Raw genomic sequence first — 22,208 nt, 5'->3', positions numbered from 1 at the left:
CAGGTCAGGACTGGACAGGACAGGACAGGAAAGGACATTACACAACAGGGCGGGATAGGATAGGATAGGATAGGATGGTGCTGTGAAGGAAAGGAAAGGATAGGATAGGATGGTGCTGTAAAGGACAGGTCAGGTCAGGACTGGACAGGACAGGAAAGGAAAGGACAATACACAACAGGGTGGGATAGGATAGGATAGGATAGGATAGGATAGGATAGGATAGGATGTTGCTGTGCAGGACAGGACAGGACAGGAAAGGAAAGGAAAGGAAAGGAAAGGAAAATGCACAAGAGGGATAGGATAGGATGGGATGGGATAGGATAGGATAGGATAGGATAGGATAGGATAGGATAGGATAGGATAGGATGGTGCTGTGAAGGACAGGACAGGACAGGAAAGGAAAGGAAAGGACAATACACAACAGAGTGGGAAAGGATAGGATAGGATAGTGTTGTGAAGGACAGGACAGGGCAGGAAAGGAAAGGAAAGGAAAGGAAAGGAAAGGAAAGGAACTGAAAGGGAAGGAAAGGAAAGGAAAGGACATTACACAACAGGGTGGGATAGGATAGGACAGCATAGGATAGGATGGTGCTGTGAAGGACAGGAAAGGACAGGACAGGACAGGTCAGGTCAGGTCAGGTCAGGACTGGACAGGACAGGACAGGAAAGGACAATACACAACAGGGCGGGAAAGGATAGGATAGGATAGGATAGGATGGTGCTGTGAAGGACCGGACAGGACAAGACAGGACAGGACAGGAAAGGAAAGGAAAGGAAAGGAAAGGAAAGGAAAGGAAAGGAAAGGAAAGGAAAGGACAATACACAAGAGGGGTGGGATAGGATAGGATAGGATGGTGCTGTGAAGGACAGGACAGGACAGGACAGGAAAGGAAAGGAAAGGAAAGGAAAGGAAAGGAAAGGAAAGGAAAGGAAAGGAAAGGAAAGGAAAGGAAAGGAAAGGAAAGGAAAGGACAATACACAACAGAGTGGGATAGGATAGGATAGGATAGGATAGGATAGGATAGGAAAGGATAGGATAGGATAGGATAGGATAGGATAGGATAGGATAGGATAGGATAGGATGGTGCTGTGAAGGACAGGAAAGGACAGGACCAGTCTGGACAGGACAGGAAAGGAAAGGAAAGGAAAGGAAAGGAAAGGAAAGGAAAGGAAAGGAAAGGAAAGGAAAACAAAGCAAAGCAAAGGAAAGGACAATACACAACAGGGCGGGATAGGATAGGATAGGATAGGATAGGATGGTGCTGTGAAGGACAGGAAAGGACAGGACCAGTCTGGACAGGACAGGACAGGAAAGGAAAGGAAAGGAAAGGAAAGGAAAGGAAAGGAAAGGAAAGGAAAGGAAAGGAAAGGAAAGGAAAGGAAAACAAAGCAAAGCAAAGGAAAGGACAATACACAACAGGGCGGGATAGGATAGGATAGGATAGGATAGGATGGTGCTGTGAAGGACAGGACAGGACAGGACAGGACAGGACAGGAAAGGAAAGGAAAGGAAAGGAAAGGAAAGGAAAGGAAAGGAAAACAAAGCAAAGCAAAGGAAAGGACAATACACAACAGGGTGGGATAGGATAGGATAGGATAGGATAGGATAGGATAGGATAGGATAGGATAGGATAGGATGGTGCTGTGAAGGACAGGAAAGGACAGGATTGGACAGGACAGGACATGACAGGACAGGACAGGACAGGAAAGGAAAGGAAAGGAAAGGAAAGGAAAGGAAAGGAAAGGAAAGGAAAGGAAAGGAAATATAATACACAACAGGGCGGGATAGGATAGGATAGGATAGGATAGGATAGGATAGGATAGGATAGGATAGGATAGGATAGGATAGGATAGGATAGGATAGTGCTGTGAAGGACAGGACAGGAAAGGAAAGGAAAGTCCACAAAAAAATGAATGAATGATATTTGATCTGATCTGCCTATCACTCACCTCAATGGGCCTCTTTTTCTTGCCGACATTGTTGGTCTGTAGTTTCTCTGGCATTGGTGGTGCCCTGCTCACTGGGGGTCTGCCCAAAGACACAAAAAAATCTTAATCAGTCTTAGCAGTAATAAGGTCAGACATTGACCAGGTGAAAAGGACACCAGACATCTGGCATGATTCAGTTTCACTTTAAGTTTTCATTGTAACATGTAACCCAATACAAATACAAAGTAACTGAGTCAGTTTAATATGTGATAGTTTGTGGTGTACAATAAACGTTTGGTTAAAACCTTTGTAAAATTCTGCAAATTAAGTTTATGTAAAATAAAATTAAACTTTAAACATATCAGGTAGAAAGAGGTGTAAGTGATCGGTCTAGTCTTACCTTGATCCCCTTTAAAAGCAGCATTAACACAGAGAGAGAAAACATTAGAAGTGTGTCAGTTGAGCAGTTCCTTCAAGTGCTCCAGAAAACAAAGAAGCACAACACAGGGACACTGAGAACAAAAAATACAATAAAAATTTATAAAATGTTTTCCATGATAATTTTCACTTGACAGCACAAAATGGCCCAATGAACTGGTGGAGCAAGAGACCAGGGGCATCATTTATAACCATTGCGTACGTACAAAACCTGTCCTGAAAAAGGCGTATGCCACTTAAAATGCAAAAGATGAGATTTATAATAACAAACTTGGCGGGAAAATTTGCACACCTGCACGCAAATTCTGACCCATGCTTACGAACTCTTTTTCCTTGAGTGATGAAATTAATGAAGCAAACAAAAATTTTAAACTTGGCTTTTATGTCGATTTGAAATATTCCACTCTCGTTAATGGAGATAAGCACAACATTTTTATATTTAAAATATTAAATATTATGGCAGATACTGTTGGATTTGGTTTGACTAGGTCTAATGATAATAGCTTACTGTACAACTGCTGCTGCACAGAGGTGTTGATGTCACGTGAAGACATCTCCACAACATTATGAAAAATAGCCTACCACTGTATTTAAAGGACACAACTTGAAGAAAACTTTAAGATTTACACGTTTCCTTTTTAAAATACTTTGTCAGTGATGAGCCAAGTCAGACAATTGTATTTACACTGCAATAAACATATATTAAATATATACTTATATGCTTCCACTAGAAAGAGCTGAAAGATGTTCACCTCATCAGCAAAATTGCATAAATTTAATTTGATTTGAATTATTTAAACAATTAAAATACTATTTGGCCAGTTTAAAAGAATGAGATCAACTCTGTTCTAAAATATTTATCCAATAACTATTTTAAACAGTTTTGTTTTTATGAATATTTAGATGCATTTATTCTAAAAACAAGGATATTGAAAAAATGTATGTGTGACACAAATGGCATTTATAGTCCTTATTACCTTAATATGTATTTTACCTTTAACGGTGTCAAACATGGTTTCACGTGGACGGGAATATGCACTGAAATTTTTGCAGATGAGGTTATGCATAGTAAAACTAAACGTTGTAAGCTCCATATATGGTGATATCGGGGAGGAGACGGGGTGGAGATGCACATACACACAATCTTCCCCTGACTGGGATTTATAAAGGGATTTTTGCCCAGATTCTGACGTCCATATGGTAATTTTCTACATACGCAAAATCTAGCTTTTATGCATACAGGTACGTACACTTTCAGGATTAAATCTATGGAGAGTTTTATAAATGAGACCCCAGTTCTATATAAAACTAGCAAAATTTATTTTCTTTACACTTAAAGAAGTAGTTCACCCAAACTTCTTACTCACCACCATGTCATCACAAACCTATATGACTTTCTTTCTTCCTTATAACACAAAAGTTGCATTTTTGAATAATATCTTATGCCAAGCTTCAAAATCACAAAAAGTTACCTAAAAATGTCATAATGTGCTATATTTTAAGTCTTCTAAATAGTTAAGTTGCTGTTCATCTAACTCTCCATGACACATTAATGTGAGTCCCTCAGAGAAGAACTTAAATTTATATTTTGTGGAAAAAGAAATTGCTGTTTCTTAATACACTTAAAATGTAGACACAAAATGTCTATACATCTTGTCAAATTACTTTAAAAGGGGGTCATAAACTGAGAAACCAAAATTTTACTGTTAGTCTCAGTCTCACACACACGGACCGCTGGCTATACGTCTGATGCATATGGCGCATATGGCATAAGAAGTTTCAAAGTCGTCATCGGATTGGTTGAATTATGCAGAAATTCTGATTTCTGTGTAGACCTGTGTGTCAGGTTCTTTAACTTTCCACCTGGAAACAAAAATGCTGTGATGCCAAACCCCCTCAAGAAAAAAGAAAGCATCGTGTTAACAACTCTGACGACAAGTGCTTATCAGTATGCGCTTGTATCAAGCACGTATTAGTTATGGAAGTAGACTGCACAGAATCTTTAAAATACATCTGAGAGTTTTACACACTATTCTGTTATTGTGGCAACATTTCTACACCCCAAAATGTGATGATGAACGAAACAAACTGTGATTGGTTGTTTGAGATGTCAGTCAAATGGCTTCATGGGCAGGCCTTGGCCAGTGAAACTGCCATGAATTCCAGACTTTCAGACTTCAGTCAATAAACAGGCCAAACACACACTGGAAAAGGAGATCAGATTGGCAAAGAGGAATTTTTTTCTGAAAAACTAAGGACTCATCAGTGTGGAAAGGTCTTAAAGAGATCACCAACTACAAGACACCATCTCCCAGCACTGTGGAGAATCAACAACTGGCAGATGATCTGAATGAGTTTTACTGCAGGTTTGAAAAAACACCCAACATCTGTCCTGAACAGCTCTCCACACAACCATTTACACCTCCTGAAACCCCCCTCTCCCCCACACCTGCACCTCAAATCAGTGAAGACGAGGTGTACCAGGTCTTCCGGAAGCAGAAAAGGAAAAAAGCACCAGGCCCAGATTGTATACTCCAGCCTGTCTGAAATTCTGTGCTGACCAGCTGGCCCCCATCTTCACACAGATCTTCAACAGATTGCTGGAGCTGTGCGAAGTCCCTTCCTGCTTCAAACACTCCACCATAATCCCCATTCAAATGAAATCCAAAATTAGAGGACTAAATGACTACAGGCCTTTAGCTCTAATGTCTGTGGTCATGAAGTCATTTGAAAAACTGGTGCTTGCCCACCGTAAGGACATTACTGGACCCTTGCTGGATCCTCTTCAGTTTGCCTACAGGGCAAACAGGTCTGTGGACAATGCAGTCAACATGGGACAGCATTATGTTCTGCAACATCTAGACAGACTAGGGACTTATGTGAGGATCCTGTTTGTGGATTTCAGCTCCCAAATCACCTCCTTTCCAAACTAACTTAGCTCTGTGCCCACCTCGGTCTGTCAGTGAATCAACAGCTTCCTAACAGACAGGCAGCAACTAGTGAGGCTGGGAAAACTCACATCTAGCACCCAAATCAGCACTGGAGCTCCTCAGGGCTGTGTTCTCTCCCCACTGTTCTTCTCCCTGTACACCAACAACTGAACATCTAAAGACCCCTCTGACCCCCCTTTTAACAACACTTAAAAATTTGAAATAAATAACTCATTAAATTTTATTTGTTTCTCACACTTTGCAATGTTGTGCGTTATTTTCTGAAGCTTAAAAACGTCAGTCTACATGAAAAAGAGTAAACAAACCATTCATCTAACCATCTATCCAAACCACTTATCACTAATGTCACAAGGATACTGGAGCATATAAGTGCCAACTACATTATTTAAAATTTCTCTGTGTGTTCAATGGAAGAAAGTAAGGTTTGGAACAGCAAGAGGGAAAATGATGGGAGAATTTTTGTTTTGGGGTGAACTAATCCTTTAATTGTCCTGAGAGAGAGTGCAGAGAGCAAAGCATGAGGAAAGTTCCAAGCAGCCAAAAAAGCAGCGTTACACTTGAAATAATTAGCGGTGGAGAGCGATAATAAAGTCACTTCAAAGCAATGACAACAATATCTGCCAGCAAAGCACTTTTAATAATGCAGTGCCATCTACTCTAAGACTGAAATTACCTGCTTTTAAACCATCTTGAGCTTAAAATAAGAGCAAAACTTTGCAACAGACTGTGGTTTATGGTAGGTTTATGGATCTGATGGCTGTTGCCATGCAGTATAGTAAACATCCAAAGAGCAGGAGAAATGACACTTTCATTGGTCTTCTTACCTGACTACGCCCTGCCTTCACATGGTGAGAGAGAGGAGAGGAGTGCAGAGACAGACAGAGGAGTAAGGGAAATTGGAAAAGACAGACATGAGGGAAGCATGTCACTCAAAGCACAAGTGTTCCATGAATTCACACTCATTGTTTTCAATGCTTTTAACTAGTGTTCAACTCTTAATGTTCAAAATGCCCTTTTTCAGTTAAAATTGTTAATAAAACTTTTTGATACAACGTAATCTCAATTTTGATTAATCTTAAGAAATAAAATTGCATATGCAGTAATGCAATTGCAGTGGAAATCTGTAGGCAAGATAACTAAAGAAAGTAAATAAAACCCCTTTCATGTATAAATCTTGTGGCTATAGCTTTGAAACAGAATATGAACTGTAAAACAGTCTATATCAATGGTTTTTAAACTTTTTGTACTTTAAGATTGCTCTTTGTCCAAAAAAAAATATTAGAAGGCTATTCCAAGAAAATCCAAGAACTTCTGCTGTAATTAAAAAATAAATAAACACAAAAATACGATATCAGTTTAATGATGTACATCAATTCTTTGTAGTTTTTCCTTTGCATTTTAATTAAGATGATGTTAATATAACTACATTTAATTCATTTTCAGACTTATTGGGGCTCCCTTTTACCATAATGTTCAGTGGATGAACTTTTGGTAAGTAAGGTCCTAGTTTTCATGTTAGCCAATTTAATATTTGAATCTTGTGGTTATAAAATGAGTGAAGTCCTGGGTGGGGTTGAGAATTACTATAATAAGCCCTACAAATCCAACTCATTATATACACTAAATATATATGAAGGGACAGACAGGTAGATGTTTGTGAAAGATGTTTTGGAGGAAAACCATATTTATTGCATCAAAATTTGTTAGTATTGTAGGATGAGGGTGGATTATTTTATCAGTTGTTTATTAATCATGCAACAATACATATTACTGTTATAGTTTACATTAATAATCACTGAGGATAACTTTGTCTAGTGCTCTTTATTAATGTTTTTAGCATGACTTTGTGAAAATGTAACTACTATAGGCTATTGAATGAAATAGCATAGACTTGGCTATTCCAAGGCTATTCCATTTTATTCTGTAATCTACTTGTTCTACAAATCTTTGTACTGGTGTTAAATGCTACTGTTTTGGCAGCGTTGATAAGGTTTCTGACAGATTTCCTTAAATTGTTTTGCATTTGCCTTAACACATGTGGTATCCTGTCAATAACCTTTGGCTTTTTTATTACTGTCAGTTTAAGTGCAGGCAACGCACCGTTTCCATATATTACTATTAAACAAATAAAAACCGATAAATAAATAACAATACATTTACATTATTTACAATCCTTGGAAATAAGATAAGATAAAGAAATCCCTGACCCCAAACTTCAACTTCCCACTTGATTAACTTTCTAAAGTGTCAACCTAAGTGAAAAAAGACAATTCCCAAAACACTTATTATAGCTGGATCATTTCATACTACAAGCACTCAACATTTCTTGCAAACTGTCTAAACTTGCAGACACTCCTATAAAGAGTTTTGAACAGCAATCTAGACATTCAAAGAAAACAAATTTAATTTTTGAACTTTAAAAATTTACAGAGGTCCGAACCTCTGTACCCTCATAGCTGGCTATGAGCCTGGTTTTACCCTGAAACAGAATGTATTCTAATCACAGTGAAATGCCTATGCCCATAGACCTCCGTTGTAAGTGCTTTACTGTAAATGCAATAAGCAATTCAAAATGTTTTTCTATGGTTAAAAGAAAAAAGATACAATTATTTAATCAGAAACCTTTCTGTGAAAGACAGTTTGATGTTCCACTTTGGAAAGATAGTTTGGTATTCCAATAGTATCAGTAAATCATTTGGCTTTAGAGAGTGTGCCACCAACATGAGCTCATTCAACACAGTATATTAGTGCTAGAGTTGTGGTGAATTTGAAATACAAGAGTTTAGAGAAGAAATAAGTGGATAACTAAGAGTATTCAGTATTTCATGCTACATCTTTGACAGTGTTACTATATTTCAAAATCTAATTTACTTAAAATCTATTCATTATCATTAGTCTTTAGATGTTATTGGAAATGCAGGCTAATGTATTTTATGGCATAGAACACTGCATGTATGCAAAGTGCCAACACATCAAAAATCTAACCAGGCGTGCATATCCCAAAAGCATCATTAGCTTACTATGGTGGAAAGTTCCATTGAAATCTGTTGATAACAACAACTTTTGGGAAAGGGACCCAAGTTCTAATAAGCAGACAACTATTTTACGAAACAGATAAATGTCCAATATTAAAAATTTGTACTAGTAAAAATTAAATAAATAAATATATAATACATGCTAACACTTCCGTATAGGGAAACCAATTATTTTCTAGTTGTTTATTAGAAGACCTTTTATTAACATATTAGCTAATTATTATTACTTATAAAGCAAATATTCAGCATAAGCATATCCAGCACCCCTAACCCTAACCTTATATCTAACCCTAACCCTAACCCAATATCTACCCCTAACCCTAAATACCTAACTATTAATAAGCAGTAAATTAGGAGTTTATTGAGGTCTTAGAATTTATTTATTTTTTGATAGAATTTCCTTTAACATTTGGTGATGACTATTAAATATAATTGAATTTATTAGTGCTATTTCATTAATAGATGTTAATAAAGATACACTTTAAGTTGGTGCTAGATTATCAAAAGTAATTTACATGTAAAAATGGGGAAACGGCCATGCATAAATATCCAGTTAAATTAAATCACTAACATCACTCGATAACTAATATGGTGTAAACACATATATTACATCCTTCAAAATATATTAAACATATATATATATAAATTCTGTACTTATTTAAACCCTGTTCGATCCATTAAGCTGCCAAAGAAAGGTTAGGACATGAAAAAAAGAGAAGCAATCCATGCTGCATCCAAGGTTTTTCCATAATTCTGTACATATATATATATGTACAGAATTATGAAAAAACCTTGGCTGCAGCATGGATTGCTTCTCTTTTAAATAAATAACTGTACAGAGGGTTGATATGGACATGGTTGATATGATTGGCTGTCATTCCTAACTTACCTTTCATCTACTGACGGCTCCTTCTGTTGTAAGTGGGGTTTGACCCCCGTCATGGGTCGCATGTTTGTGGATAAGGCCTTGATTACATAGATGATCTCATTCTCCCGAGTTACATCGCTGTCATACCCTACACAGATGGAGAGACGCCTCACTTTTATATCATGACACACACATTTAAATGAATATTTTATCATATGATGGATGGCTACCCTCTTTAAATCTAGATGACAGTGGACGACAGTAATAACTGTTCTATATCAATGATCTTTTTCACCTCCATCATCTTCGCTCTCGATGTCAGACTCCTCGCTGTCACACTGTCTGGCCTCTCGACAGCCCTCAGTCTCATGGCTCCAGATCATCAGACAGGTGTCAGAGCCACCGACTGACGCCAGCAAAGAGTCGTCATGTGACCAGCGCACATTAGTCACATGGGTACTGTGGGCCATGTACCGCTTAAACTTTGCAAATTTTCCCTATTAAGATCAAGAAAATGTTAACATGTATGAAAGTAAATGATATATGAAAATATCTCAAATTAGAGCCACCTGCACTCAAAAAAGGCTAAACATCTGTCATTTGTTTAAGTGCATTTTTATATAGAGTATAGCCAAAAATCATGGTTTCTGAATTTTAGTACAGTTTTTAGTAAATAACAAAATATAAAGCATTAAAAAGACATCAGGATAAAATGTACTCACAGTAAATAAACTAAATTAAACATTGACTAACAAAGTGTTGTTAGTTCTAAACTAAGTAAAAAAAATGATAATTATATATATATATATATATATATATATTGTTTGTTTGTTTGTTTGTTATATAATTTGAGAAAAACTAATATATTTGTCTGTGACAAATATTTTTCCAAAGTATCATTTTTCAGAGTTTACATAATAATCTAATCTAACAATCAAATGAATCTTGATCCAAAAAATAATAATAATAATAATAATAATAATAAATAAAAATCAATAAAAGAAAATCAATAAACAAAATTGTAATATCATGGTAAATATCATCTATCATTTATTTTACTTCAATGAAAGGTTAGAATTTTGTGATTTTTTTTATTAAAACAATGCAGATTTATTTTCATAGCCGTCTTTGCTCATAATTATCAAGGGTGCCAATATTAGTGGAGGGCACTGTATATCTAAATCTCTTCTTTTGTAATTCACAGTTTAAAAAAAGATTTTAATTTTTTTTAGATGAATGATGAAGTATGAGGGATAGTAATAATAAGTGATTAAATAACATATTCTTAACCTTGACTGGATGTTTAAAGAGCTTGACATATCCAAGGTCGTCCCCAGTTGCTAGCAACTTCCTGTCATTGCTAAGACATGCAGAAGTAACTTCGGTAACTTCACTGACCACAGGCCAAATTCCCTCACAGGAACTTCCAAGCACACATGTCCATGTGCTCCAGTCGATCTTATCCACCTGAGGAAAGAAAGGCAGTGTGAAAAAAAATCATCAAAACACAAACTAATTGAATTCCTATAAAACCAAGTGTCCGCCTAACCAGAACAATATGTAGAGTTTGTTTTAAAGCTGTATGTTGTACAAAAAACTGGCATCGAGCAACGCTTTTAATAAAAATGAATTGGCAGCATACATTTCAATATTAAAATCCAATTCAATCCAACAAAGACTGTAGCCAAAATGCCTCCTACAGAAGCTGTGCACTTAGTTGAAGATCAGAAACACTGTCAGTTCTTACTAAATCTTAAGTTATTAACATAAGCGTTCACTGTCTGTCCCAACGTAGCCGTGGCCTTAAGCACGGCCTAATTCCCTGCCACCAAATTTAGAGACAAGCTAATGAAAAGTGGGCCATGTTCTTGCCCTTAAGAGTGCCCTTCCCCTCTCAGGGTGACACACGGTGAGATGTTCAGGATCCATACCTCTGTAGCAGGAATGGTTTGCTTCTTCCCACGAGGGGCCTCAAAAAATAGCTGCTCCTTTGCCGATGTGTTGACCTGCAAAAGCTTCCCTAATACAAGAAAACAGAAAAGAGATGCTCAGATGTAACGAAACTTTTTCCTGTCTTAATTTATTTTTGTTACTGTTCAAGGACTTTTTATACATACAGTAGATTGTATTGCCCTTGACCTAAACTTAGGCCCAATCACAATTCTGTTTTATACCCCTTCCCCTACCCCTCCGCCTACCCCTTCCCCTTGTCCCATAAAACAGAGTGTTGAGGGGTAGGGGAGAAAATATTCCCCTAAGGATTGGGACACCACTACCATGACGTCACACGCCATCATTCGTCATCTAGCTCTTACAATACACACATATACTGGTGGTCATTAGAGCCTTTAATTATCGTTCTGTGTTAATGAGCTGCTTACTGACACACATGACATGAAACATAGATCGGAAGCCACGCAGCTCACACATCCAGGAGAAAACAAACTTGTCAACGCTGCCCCACGACTTTTATTAAATACAGTTTAAATACTGAATCGCTACATTATATTTTCCAGCGACGAGAGGAAACAATCGCTGTTTTTAAGTAAACTCACTCTAAAAAGACGCGAATACACGCAACTTCCATCTCTCTCTCTCTCTCTATCTCTCTCTCGAATCGAATCGAATCGACAATATTTGAGAAAATGGTTTAGCGATTTTTAATTATTGGGGGGATTAGGCTGCATCAATGTCTATGGCAGTAATCGCCCTGATCAGACATATGCTCTGGCACTATCATGCAGTCTGTAATGATATGACGTTAGCAAATATTAGCGATTTTCTGCAAACATTTCTTTGAGTAACATGATAATTAATATGAACTCACAATTGAATGTAACAAAACAATTGATTACTTTTCGCTAAAATCTTTATTTATGCCAAAAAAGCTTACATTTATGTGTCTTTTTGTTTGCTGTAGCAGCCATGTTGCCGAGATAATTCATACCCCTTCGTCTGAAGTGTGATCCTGAAAAAGGGCTATCTGGCCCTTCGCCTCCAACCAAAAGAGAATCGAGACACCCCTACCCCTTCACGTGAACGTGCGAAACGGAGGGGTAGGGGAAAGGGGAAAAGCTAAGGGGTAGAATTGGGATTGGGCCTTTCAATCAGACTCAATCATAGATGAACAATTGCACAATACAACAAATCATGAACAACAAGATGATGTAAAATCAACAATGAATCAAAATCTCTTGAAAAATCCAATAATTAAGTGTTCCAGCTTGCATACTCTTAACCATAGTAATTAACAGAACATGGATGACAAGAACACACAAGAGATGTTTTTTACTTCAACTAGTCTCCACATTGCATAAAGTTATATATGAATCAGATACATTGTATCCATCACTATCATGTTGCCTGAAATCCCCCACTCACACTAAAGATGAATGACTTCTGGTCGCTTGGTTGCAGCAAAACTTCCCTTGACTACTTTGCTCTCTGAAATACAGCGTTTGTGTCCTGTATCCATCTCACCTCTCTTGTCCCAGTCCAGATGGGTGATGTAGTTCATGGAGCCTTTGCACACACCAACCCTCTTGCTGCTCATCACGTTGTAAATATCCACAAAACTATCACCTGATGCCACAGCCAAATACTTGCCTGTTACTGTAACAAAAGTCAGTTTTTCAGTTTTGAGCCTTACCACGACCCAGCTATCATATTCTTATTAATATGTTAATATATTCCTGCAACTATTTTTTTATTAGATTAGCATATGTGAATGTACATCATACTGACTAGATCAGATGAAAGAATTCATGTTTTTCAGTACTCAAAGCATTTCCATTGTACTGATATTAGTGTGTTAACTAACCAGGAGAGAAGCGGATTTCTGAAATGATGTCTTTGCGGTGCTGAAATGACACCAGGTCTTCAAGAGTGTCTGCGTTGACGATGAGGAAGCTGCCATCATTGAGTCCCACAGCCAGAGCTTTCCCATCTGGAGAGAAGCAGCAACATCGCCCACCTGCACAAAGTTCTAAGTGTTAAATTCTGTCTCATCAAGCATGACAGCTACACAGATTTATAGCCACATATGAATATCGAACAATGGCCAGGGTAGTAAGCAAAGGGTTAGTTTAAATACCACCCATTATTTATTCAACCTCACATTGTTCCAAACCTGTAAGACTTTCGTTCTTCCGTGAAATGTAAAAAGAGAAGTTCAGCAGAATGTTCACGATGCTCTCTTCCGAACAATAAAAGTAAAGTTGCATTCACAAAGAACACTTTTCCATTGTTTTTCTATGGTATTATGCTAAAAAAGACATGCTTGACTTTCACACTCGCATCTTGCGAGTTCATTCATGACTTGGTGTCCTAATAACACAGCATTTAAAATAAGTTCAACTTAAAAAAATAAAATGAAAACCTTGGGGCCTTGCGATTTTCGGCCACAAAGGTAACAAACAACTGTGAACAACAACAACAAAAACACAACATAAAGGTAAAACAAGATCCCTAAATTCATGTGTAGCATTTGAAAAAATTGTATAGGATTTTAAAATCGGCCATAACATTAATGTAATGTTGGTCATAACATGAATTTCTGTCGTTAATTACACACTCTGATGTGACTCCAAACCTGATTGATTCCAACATGGCATGTTCGAATATGCAGAAATGCAAATGAGAAACTAAGAAGACTAAATTAAAGGGGAAGCTTTCAGCAAATATCGATCTGTTTTTGGCAGAAAGATGAAAGAACAAACGTCGAATTTTGAATTTTTGAATCCCAATGGTCTATGTGGACAGAATTTAAATTTTCGGGTGAAATCTCTTGAACCCATTACACAATCCTCTAATCGCTGTCAAATAAGTTTTCGTTGTTCGTTATCCAAGTAAATATACAAAGACCCAGTGTACTCTAAGGATAATAATCATAAAATAATTTAATTAGATTTTATGAAGAGTCGATAGCTCATCTTAAGGATCTGGTCTATCAAGCATTATTTGATTAAATCACTGGTCTTCAGAGTATCCTATATGTATGAACAGCAGTCGTTACTTTACAAAAATGAACTACAACCATCCCCTTAAGAGATTCTGCCCTCAGGCAATCAATATACTCTTAGGGCTAATTTGCATGCTGAGTGTTCTTCACTTAAGTTATATTTTTCAGCACAAATTGAGTTTCTGAAGCATAACGAGGTCAAGCATTGTGTATGCTAAGCTTGGAATACAAATCACAAGACGAGCACATAGATAAGCATATTTATGATCAGACAGGGGGGTGTTTTGTAGACAGTAATGCATGTGTGCTTTGAAATTTATGTCACTGAGAAACAAGCTAGTGAAGAACTGTAGCTGGTCATACAGTTATTTCTCCTTGTTACATCATAGTAGTTACCCTTAGCATGGTTTAATTGCTGTAAGGTTGTAATATTATAAGAATGGAATACATCCCATGTCTTTATATGACATGCTTTCTTCTGCAGAACACAAAAGAAGACTATATAAAAATTAAATTTTGGTTACCACTGACATTTACTGTATGGAAATAAACCTAGAAAACACACATTTCTCAAAACATGCTCCACAGAAGAAAGAAAGTTTGGAAAAACATGAGGGTGAGTAAATGATGACAGCTTTTGTGGTCCCTTCTTTTTCACAAGGGAAAATTACCAATATTTTTTTTCCACTGAAGTAAAAAAAAAAAACATTTCAACACTCTGAAACTAGTGAAACTGTGAAACTAGTTCAATGACGCATTTTTTTGGAAAATTAATGATAAAATAAAAAATTATTTAATTGCAAAACCACATTGTACAGTATCTTAATTTTAGGGTATCAGTTAAATACATTGTGAAGTGATGTGACATTCAGCCAAGTATGGAGACCCATAGTCAGAATTCGTGCTCTGCATTTAACCCATCCAAAGTGTGCGCACACACACACACATACACACACCCACAGCAGTGAACACACACACACTGTGAACCCACACCCGGAACAGTTGGGGGTTCAGTGACTTGCTCAAAGGCACCTAAGTCATGGTATTGCCAGCCCGAGATTCGAACCCACAACCCTAGGGTTAGGAGTCAAACTCTCTAACCAATAGGCCACGACTTCCCCCCTAACTGCCCTAGCCCATTGTTCCAAATCATTCTTGTCACTGTATACGGTTTAAAGAGATTATTGAGCTTTACTTTTGTTCTTATAATAATATTTGTTAATCATTTAAATTTGTAATTGTACTTGTTACACTACTATAGTTGGCTAATAATAACACTTATTTATACAAGATTACAAGTAACAAGCACTAAACAAACCTCTAATCCTAAACCTATAGTTAGTACACACTCTTAATTACTATTGCTCAGTACTCACTAATTACACTGCAACACGGACACATTAAAAGCAAGTGTGACCCAATATTTTATTAAGGCCTCTGAACACATGGAAAAAGTTGCAGATTCTAATGAGTATTGGTAAGCATCTTCTTACCTTTCTTGAGTTTGCGTACGGCGAGCATGCAGTGGCTGGGGGACAGATCCCATATGCGCAGGGTCTTATCATCGCTCACAGTGGCACACAGTGGCAGATGCGGATGAGTGGCAAGACCCCAGACCTCACCCTCCATGTGACCCTAAATACAGCCCATACACACACACACACACGTTTGTTTTTGTGAAAAGTGGGGACATCCCATAGGCGTAATGGTTTTTATAATGTAGAAACTGTATATTCTATCGCCCTTCACCAACTCTACCCCTAACCCTAACCCTAACAGGAAACTTTGTGCAGTTGTACTTTCTCAAAAAAAAAACTCATTCTGTATGATTTATAAGCGTTTTGAAAAATGGGGACATGGGTTATGTCCTCATATGTCACCCTCTCCTTGTAATACCTGTATCATACCCATGTCATTATACAGAGTTGTGTCCTGATATGACACCAAAACATGCCCCCACACACACACACACATTATTTAATACTAACACATCACCATAACTGTCATTCTTTTCAGCACAACCACATCTCCTTTCTTATGCTCATGACAGACAATAAGTTAGCAAATTACATCAAGCTTTTTCCGCCAGAAAAGAATTTAAAAGAGTACATCCACATTTTTCTAGTCAGCTTGGTGGCAGTGATTCATCAAATGATGGAGAAGACCATTATAACTGGACATATATCCAGACACATGGTGTTAAATAGCTGATTCAGGACCCTGGAACACAGTGGGGGAGTGATGCTGTACAGTCCTAGTAAAGTACACCAGATCATGATAGTCTGCCGTATCCTCTGCATTCTCTACCTCACAGTCTATACCTAGTTTGCGTTTCTTTTTAGCAAATCCGAAGCTAAAATAATCTACATGCAAATAAACAATTCTGTCAGCAGGCACAATTCATCTTGAGAAAATTTGCCCTAGATTAGTCTGACGCATCCAAGGGATCCATAAAAAGTTTTCCGGAAAAGCATTTCGGAGAGCAATAAATAAGAATTCAATCAAGCTCAAATGTTTTCTAGCAGCAAGTAGGACCTATAAAAATCTATGACTAAGGATTTCTAAATGCAGAGTTTTGTTGTTGTTTCTGTTCATTTTTACGCCGTACTAATGCTTGATAGATTAACAAGCTCACATAAAGCAAAGAAGGGTTTGCACCAACCAATACAGAACATTTAGTAGGTAAACATTCCAGAGGTGTCAAGTAACGAAGTACAAATACTTCGTTACTGTACTTAAGTAGAAATTTGGGGTATCTATACTTTACTTGAGTGATTATTTTTCAGCCGACTTTTTACTTCTACTCCTTACATTTTCAGGCAAGTATCTGTACTTTCTACTCCTTACATTTTAAAAATAGCTTTGTTACTGCTATTTCATTTCGGCTTGTTTTCATTCCTGCTTGTCATCATTCAAAAAAAAAAAAAAAAAAAACCTATCCAGATAAATCGCGCCATCCGGATGGAGTGAATTTGATTGTGGTTGGATGAGAAGTATAAACAGATACCATTCCAACACCCTATTGGTCTGTACGCGATCCATCGCACCTGCACGTGACACAAATCACATCACAGTCCAGCCAGGACATAGACAGTTTTGGGTTCGTTTATCAAAAAATATATTTCTTAAAAGTAGGGTTGGGTACGGAACCGGTATCCGATCGCCTCAGAGTCAGTCCGCTTAAATTTCACATGAAACCAGCGTCAGACCGGTCTCCTCTCCGTCTTTCAGCGCGCTCTTCAATCCGCAGAGGCGCAGACTGCGAACGGAGCAGCGCATGCGCACTTAAACAAACAGAGGACAAAAGGTATGTGTTTATCGATAGATTGTTAGAATATCCATATCTGTGCAGTTCTTTGTCATAAATACAGTTTACAAAAGGTCACGAGGTAGCAGTCGGTTTCTCATCTGTAAAGTTTTCGCTCATCACACCACAGCCATTTCCTCCAGCGAAAATCTTGCCCTTAACACATATGAACGAACACATACTTTAATTACACTTACTTAAATATACTTTTATTTTCACTTAAAAGAATGGTGTTCGGACAGTTATTTATATATTTTGCTGTAGTGTGTCAGTATAAAATATCAGTTTACATTTCCAAACATTAATTTTGCCGTTGTCAGACTGCTTGTGCATTCAAAATCGCACTAGATTATTATTAAAATTAATGGCAAACTGATATTTCCTACTGACACACTACAGCAAAAGATATAAATAACTGGCTTAAAACCCTTTTTGGGGAGAAAATACTAATTTTTCCATAAGACTTTTGCACAGTACTGTATTTTAAAAACGACATTGTTGCTACTTTATAAAGAATGACCATACAGTAATTCACAGAACTGATTTAAGAAAGTGACAGACAGCACTCATGTTAACTTTTATATCAGAGTGAGTGACAGAGATACAGTAGAAACATTATGTGTGGTTTTGTATTAAATAATGACCCAGATTGTGAAATACATTTATTAGCCTTAGATTAAGGGAAGCACAACTTGCACAACAAGCTATGGATTTATTTTAAATATTTGTAGTGTTCTTTAAAGTTATCCATAGTTTTTTTGTGGTTCTTTTTTTTAAAGTATTGGTTCAGGCACCGTTTAGGAGCCGGTACCGTTTTAAAAGTATTGAAAAGGCACTGGACCCTACTTAAAAGTTATTATTTCTCACTGACTCATTTACCAAATGAGTGCTTTTTCTTCGTCCTTGACAAATTAAGCTACTGTAGGTAGTTCGGTAGCGAGACGTTTTAATAAATTAGCGTTTTCTATTGACGATGCGATTGACAATGTTGTGAAAAGTAGGCTATACCAACTTTGTAACTCGTTACCCCCCGAACACTGGACATAGCAGACGTATGTACCAAATACAAGAAGCTATCAATCAAGAAAGTATCAGGATTATGATTTCTTTTTCAGTTTTAGTTTTTGATTAATCAATTGGATTAATCATTCATTTTGACAGCACTATAATGTTTACTGTAAATAGACAACCATACAAGTGTAATTGTTACTAAGCCTGCACCAATGTTCTTGTCCATTGCCCTCGCAGATTCCTGCAGCTAAGCTTGGATGTACATAAACATTCCATTAAAAGTTATTGATGACAAGCCTCTGAAGTTTGACTTTTTGCACCATAACAATACTTATTGGCAACTAGTCATCATATCTCTAGTCCTTTGATTTATTTGCATTGTACTAAAGTGCATTCATTTTAAATGGGCATATATGCGGCTGATGAAGACCTGAAGGTCGAAACGTTGCTTGATTAAATTCCTCTGGAGCAGTAGTTTTCAGTGTTTAGACTTCACTTCTTTATTTGTCTATATCATTCAGTTGTCTTGCACCTGTGTCCTAATTGGATGTTTGGGATGTGCACACCATTTTTGTATTTTCATATATGCGGCTGAAACAGGAAGCCTAGTGCATCCCAAATTTTTCAACATGAACATTTTAATATAACATTATAGTCATTATGGCCTATGGCCTTTAGAAAAATGTTTTTTGAGGCGGTGGGGTAGTACACAATAGGCCCTTGTGGTGCGGACTAAGCTTTTGTTCTTAATGGCATTTTTTCCCCCTTACATTAATTTTACTTTTATACTTTAAGTAGTTTTTTAAACCAGTACTTTTACACTTTTACTTGAGTAAAAAGCTTGAGTTGATACTTTAACTTCTACAAAAGTCTTTTTAAACCCTAGTATCTATACTTCTACTTGAGTAATGAATGCCAGTACTTTTGACACCACTGTACAATGACTTCAATAAGCACCAACCTGTAATTAATCACTGTTTCTGATTCTAAAACTCAAGCCAGAAAGACACACATTTCATCATTGCCCAAAAACCAACTATTTTGCTAAACCATGGCAGTCTGAGTACAGAAATACTGGAAAATGACTAGTTTTGCCCAGTCTGCAGTTACTGCCGTTTACAATTTATTACATAACGACAGCCTCGGACCATTTTGTTCATCTCTGAAGTGGAACTGGAGCAATTTAGTTCCAGTGATGTTGGCAAAACTCTGTTGTGCAGAACACAACATTACAGAGTGGTTCAGTGGTGAGGGCAGGTGGAGAGACAGACACTTGACTGACTCATTCATTCTCAGGGTCATTTACGGGTGCTGCTGTAAGGAAAAAATGATCTTTAAAAGTAGATTTGTATTTCTAAGAAAAGAATAACACTTTTTGCAAGACAATGGTAAGGAGAAAAGAGTAAAAAAAAAAAAAAACAAGTCAGAAAAAAAATTTGATTTACAAGAACAGTCACAGTTTATTATGCAAAGACAAAAACAAATGGCACTTAAAACTGAATTTTCTAAAAAAAATTGGTTCTTAACATCTGAAGAACATTATATTGTTCAAACAAAATTAAACACAATAGAAAAAATGTCTTGAAACCACCCTACCAATGTTTATAATGTATATATTACTATACAAAATTACTATACTAAGTAAGGGACAATGTACATCCAGCCAGTTGTTATCTCAGAATAAACCCTGACAGGGTGATCCGAACCCCTGACGCCAAGTGGAGAGGTCTTGTATCAGTCTGAGCTGAGGGAGTTTATTCTGAAATAACAACCGGCTGGATGTACATTATGCCGCTTATTTCACGCCTAAAAAAATTTACGCCTAAAATTTATTTAAGTTTTTTACCATATATGTTTAAATTAATGCTGAAGTTTTCAATTGTTACAGTACATGTGGTGGTTGATTGCTTGCGATCAGAAGATAGCAACAGACTGTCAATGTTAGCGGAGTGAGCAGTGTGTTATTCAATTTGGTGGTTGTTATCTGGGAATAACATACCGCTGGATGGCACTATTAACCAATCAGAATCAAGTATTCCACAGAGCCATGTTATAATAGTATATAAACCATCAACCACAAGATCAACCAATAAAACATCAGCCTTCTAAAAGGTTTTAATGTAGTGTGACGAGTCAGCTGCCTCCCCCCTAATTATCATCGGCACCCTGTCCTAAATCACCGCCCTTCACCATGATCCCGAAAGGCTCCCAGGGCTAGCGGTGTGTGATGGGGTACACCTGATGGAAATGGAGTCTCATCACCGCCGCTGTTTAAAAGCCCAACGCGCCTCTCCTCGGGAGACCGGTCTCTTCCCTGTGCTTCCTCGTAAGTCCAGGAAGGGTGCGTTGAGGGATTCCCGCGCCACCAAAGACGGACTCATGGTCCGGACGAGAACCTCAACCATTTACACCCGTTTACACAGTCCTCAGGCCAGGATACCGCGGACCGAAGAGGGGAGCGCGTGTGTCTGCCGGACTCCGCCCCTTACCTGGACCCTTCCTCCACCAGACACCAGATTCCCTGTTGTTTTGGACACTCTCCCCCTTTGGACACTTTTTTCCGTGTTTTGCTTTATTTTCTGTTAATAAAAGCCCCTCCGAGGCCTGACGCCACCCCCAATGTGTCTGTCGTTTGCTCCTTGCGCCACAATATGTTTCTAGAAGCTATTTTTAAACGGTTGTTTTTTTTTTACGGTTGTGTAATACATATTTCCAGCTCACTGATAATAACAAACAGAAGCAGGTGTTGTCAGACATATCAAAGAGGCTTTTTTAGAATTGAATAAAAAAACATTCATGCTGTTGCACAAGATATATGCAGACAGTTTCAGTCCTAGTCTAATGATTGCCGGGCCAAGTAGTTGTAAAATCCTTTATAAACACATACCCGTGACCTATAAACACCAGTATTACTGCACAGCTGCATTGGTTTCTTGCTGCTTCTGTGCGTTGCTTGGTAACTCTTTGGCTAAACATTACTGGAGAACTTCACATTCTGCCTATTAACTTCCCTAAAATGACTGTAAACCATGGCTTCCTTGGGCTTAATGCTTTAATGTATGCACATGGCTTATTCACAAGTGCATAATTTACTGTAATTGAGGGAAGGCATGAATCTGTTAAGCCTCTTATTTTTCAACAATTTAGTTCATTAGGGAAAAACACAGTAATAATTTTCAAACAATCCTTTGTATAGTCATATTTCGCAGAGTCCACAATACTCACCCCCCCCCCTCCCCCCCACACACACACACTCACACACAATGATTAATGGCATGTCATGCTAATCTAACAAATGAATCTGTGCCTTACCTGAACCAGAAGAGTAATGGGCCCATTTTTGTCCACCTCCAGAATCTCTCCGTTCTTTGTTCCTACAAGAATATGCCCATGACCCAAAGATATGGCACGAATGGAGGGGTTGTCCTCTAAAAGCAAACCTGCAGGAAGGGACGTGTTATAAATAAACACCCATCCATGACCTTGGCTTTTCTATTTATTAAACACACTGAATGTACTTTGAGAATGCATGGAGGTTTTTATCCTCAATGGCTTTAATTTAAGTTATTCACACTGTTGAAGCTAAACAGCAAAAACAGTGTCTTAATTAGTATTTTAGTCTTGTTTTCCAGTAAAAAAAAAATGCTGTACAACTGTACAACAAAATAAAAGAAGATAGACCGACAGACAGACTGTCTTTGAAATAATG

General features: G+C 37.5%; 1 protein-coding gene across 1 annotated transcript in view; it reads right to left on the bottom strand.

Moving 5' to 3' along the window:
- Positions 1–22,208, bottom strand: part of LOC127976120 (echinoderm microtubule-associated protein-like 5) — a 59,097-nt gene that overhangs the window by 11,303 nt on the left and 25,586 nt on the right. The window contains exons 19-29 of the mRNA XM_052580282.1: positions 21,812–21,939; positions 15,675–15,816; positions 13,042–13,194; positions 12,702–12,833; positions 11,153–11,241; positions 10,512–10,688; positions 9,517–9,718; positions 9,243–9,369; positions 6,143–6,157; positions 2,330–2,338; positions 1,951–2,029 (exon numbers count right to left, since the gene is read on the bottom strand). Coding sequence (XP_052436242.1) covers positions 1,951–2,029; positions 2,330–2,338; positions 6,143–6,157; positions 9,243–9,369; positions 9,517–9,718; positions 10,512–10,688; positions 11,153–11,241; positions 12,702–12,833; positions 13,042–13,194; positions 15,675–15,816; positions 21,812–21,939 — 1,253 coding nt within the window. The remainder of the gene's footprint in view (positions 1–1,950; positions 2,030–2,329; positions 2,339–6,142; positions 6,158–9,242; positions 9,370–9,516; positions 9,719–10,511; positions 10,689–11,152; positions 11,242–12,701; positions 12,834–13,041; positions 13,195–15,674; positions 15,817–21,811; positions 21,940–22,208) is intronic.

Source organism: Carassius gibelio, chromosome B17 (assembly GCF_023724105.1).
Source record: "Carassius gibelio isolate Cgi1373 ecotype wild population from Czech Republic chromosome B17, carGib1.2-hapl.c, whole genome shotgun sequence".
Classification (NCBI taxonomy): domain Eukaryota; kingdom Metazoa; phylum Chordata; class Actinopteri; order Cypriniformes; family Cyprinidae; genus Carassius; species Carassius gibelio.
This window is presented reverse-complemented; position numbering and strand designations above follow the sequence as displayed.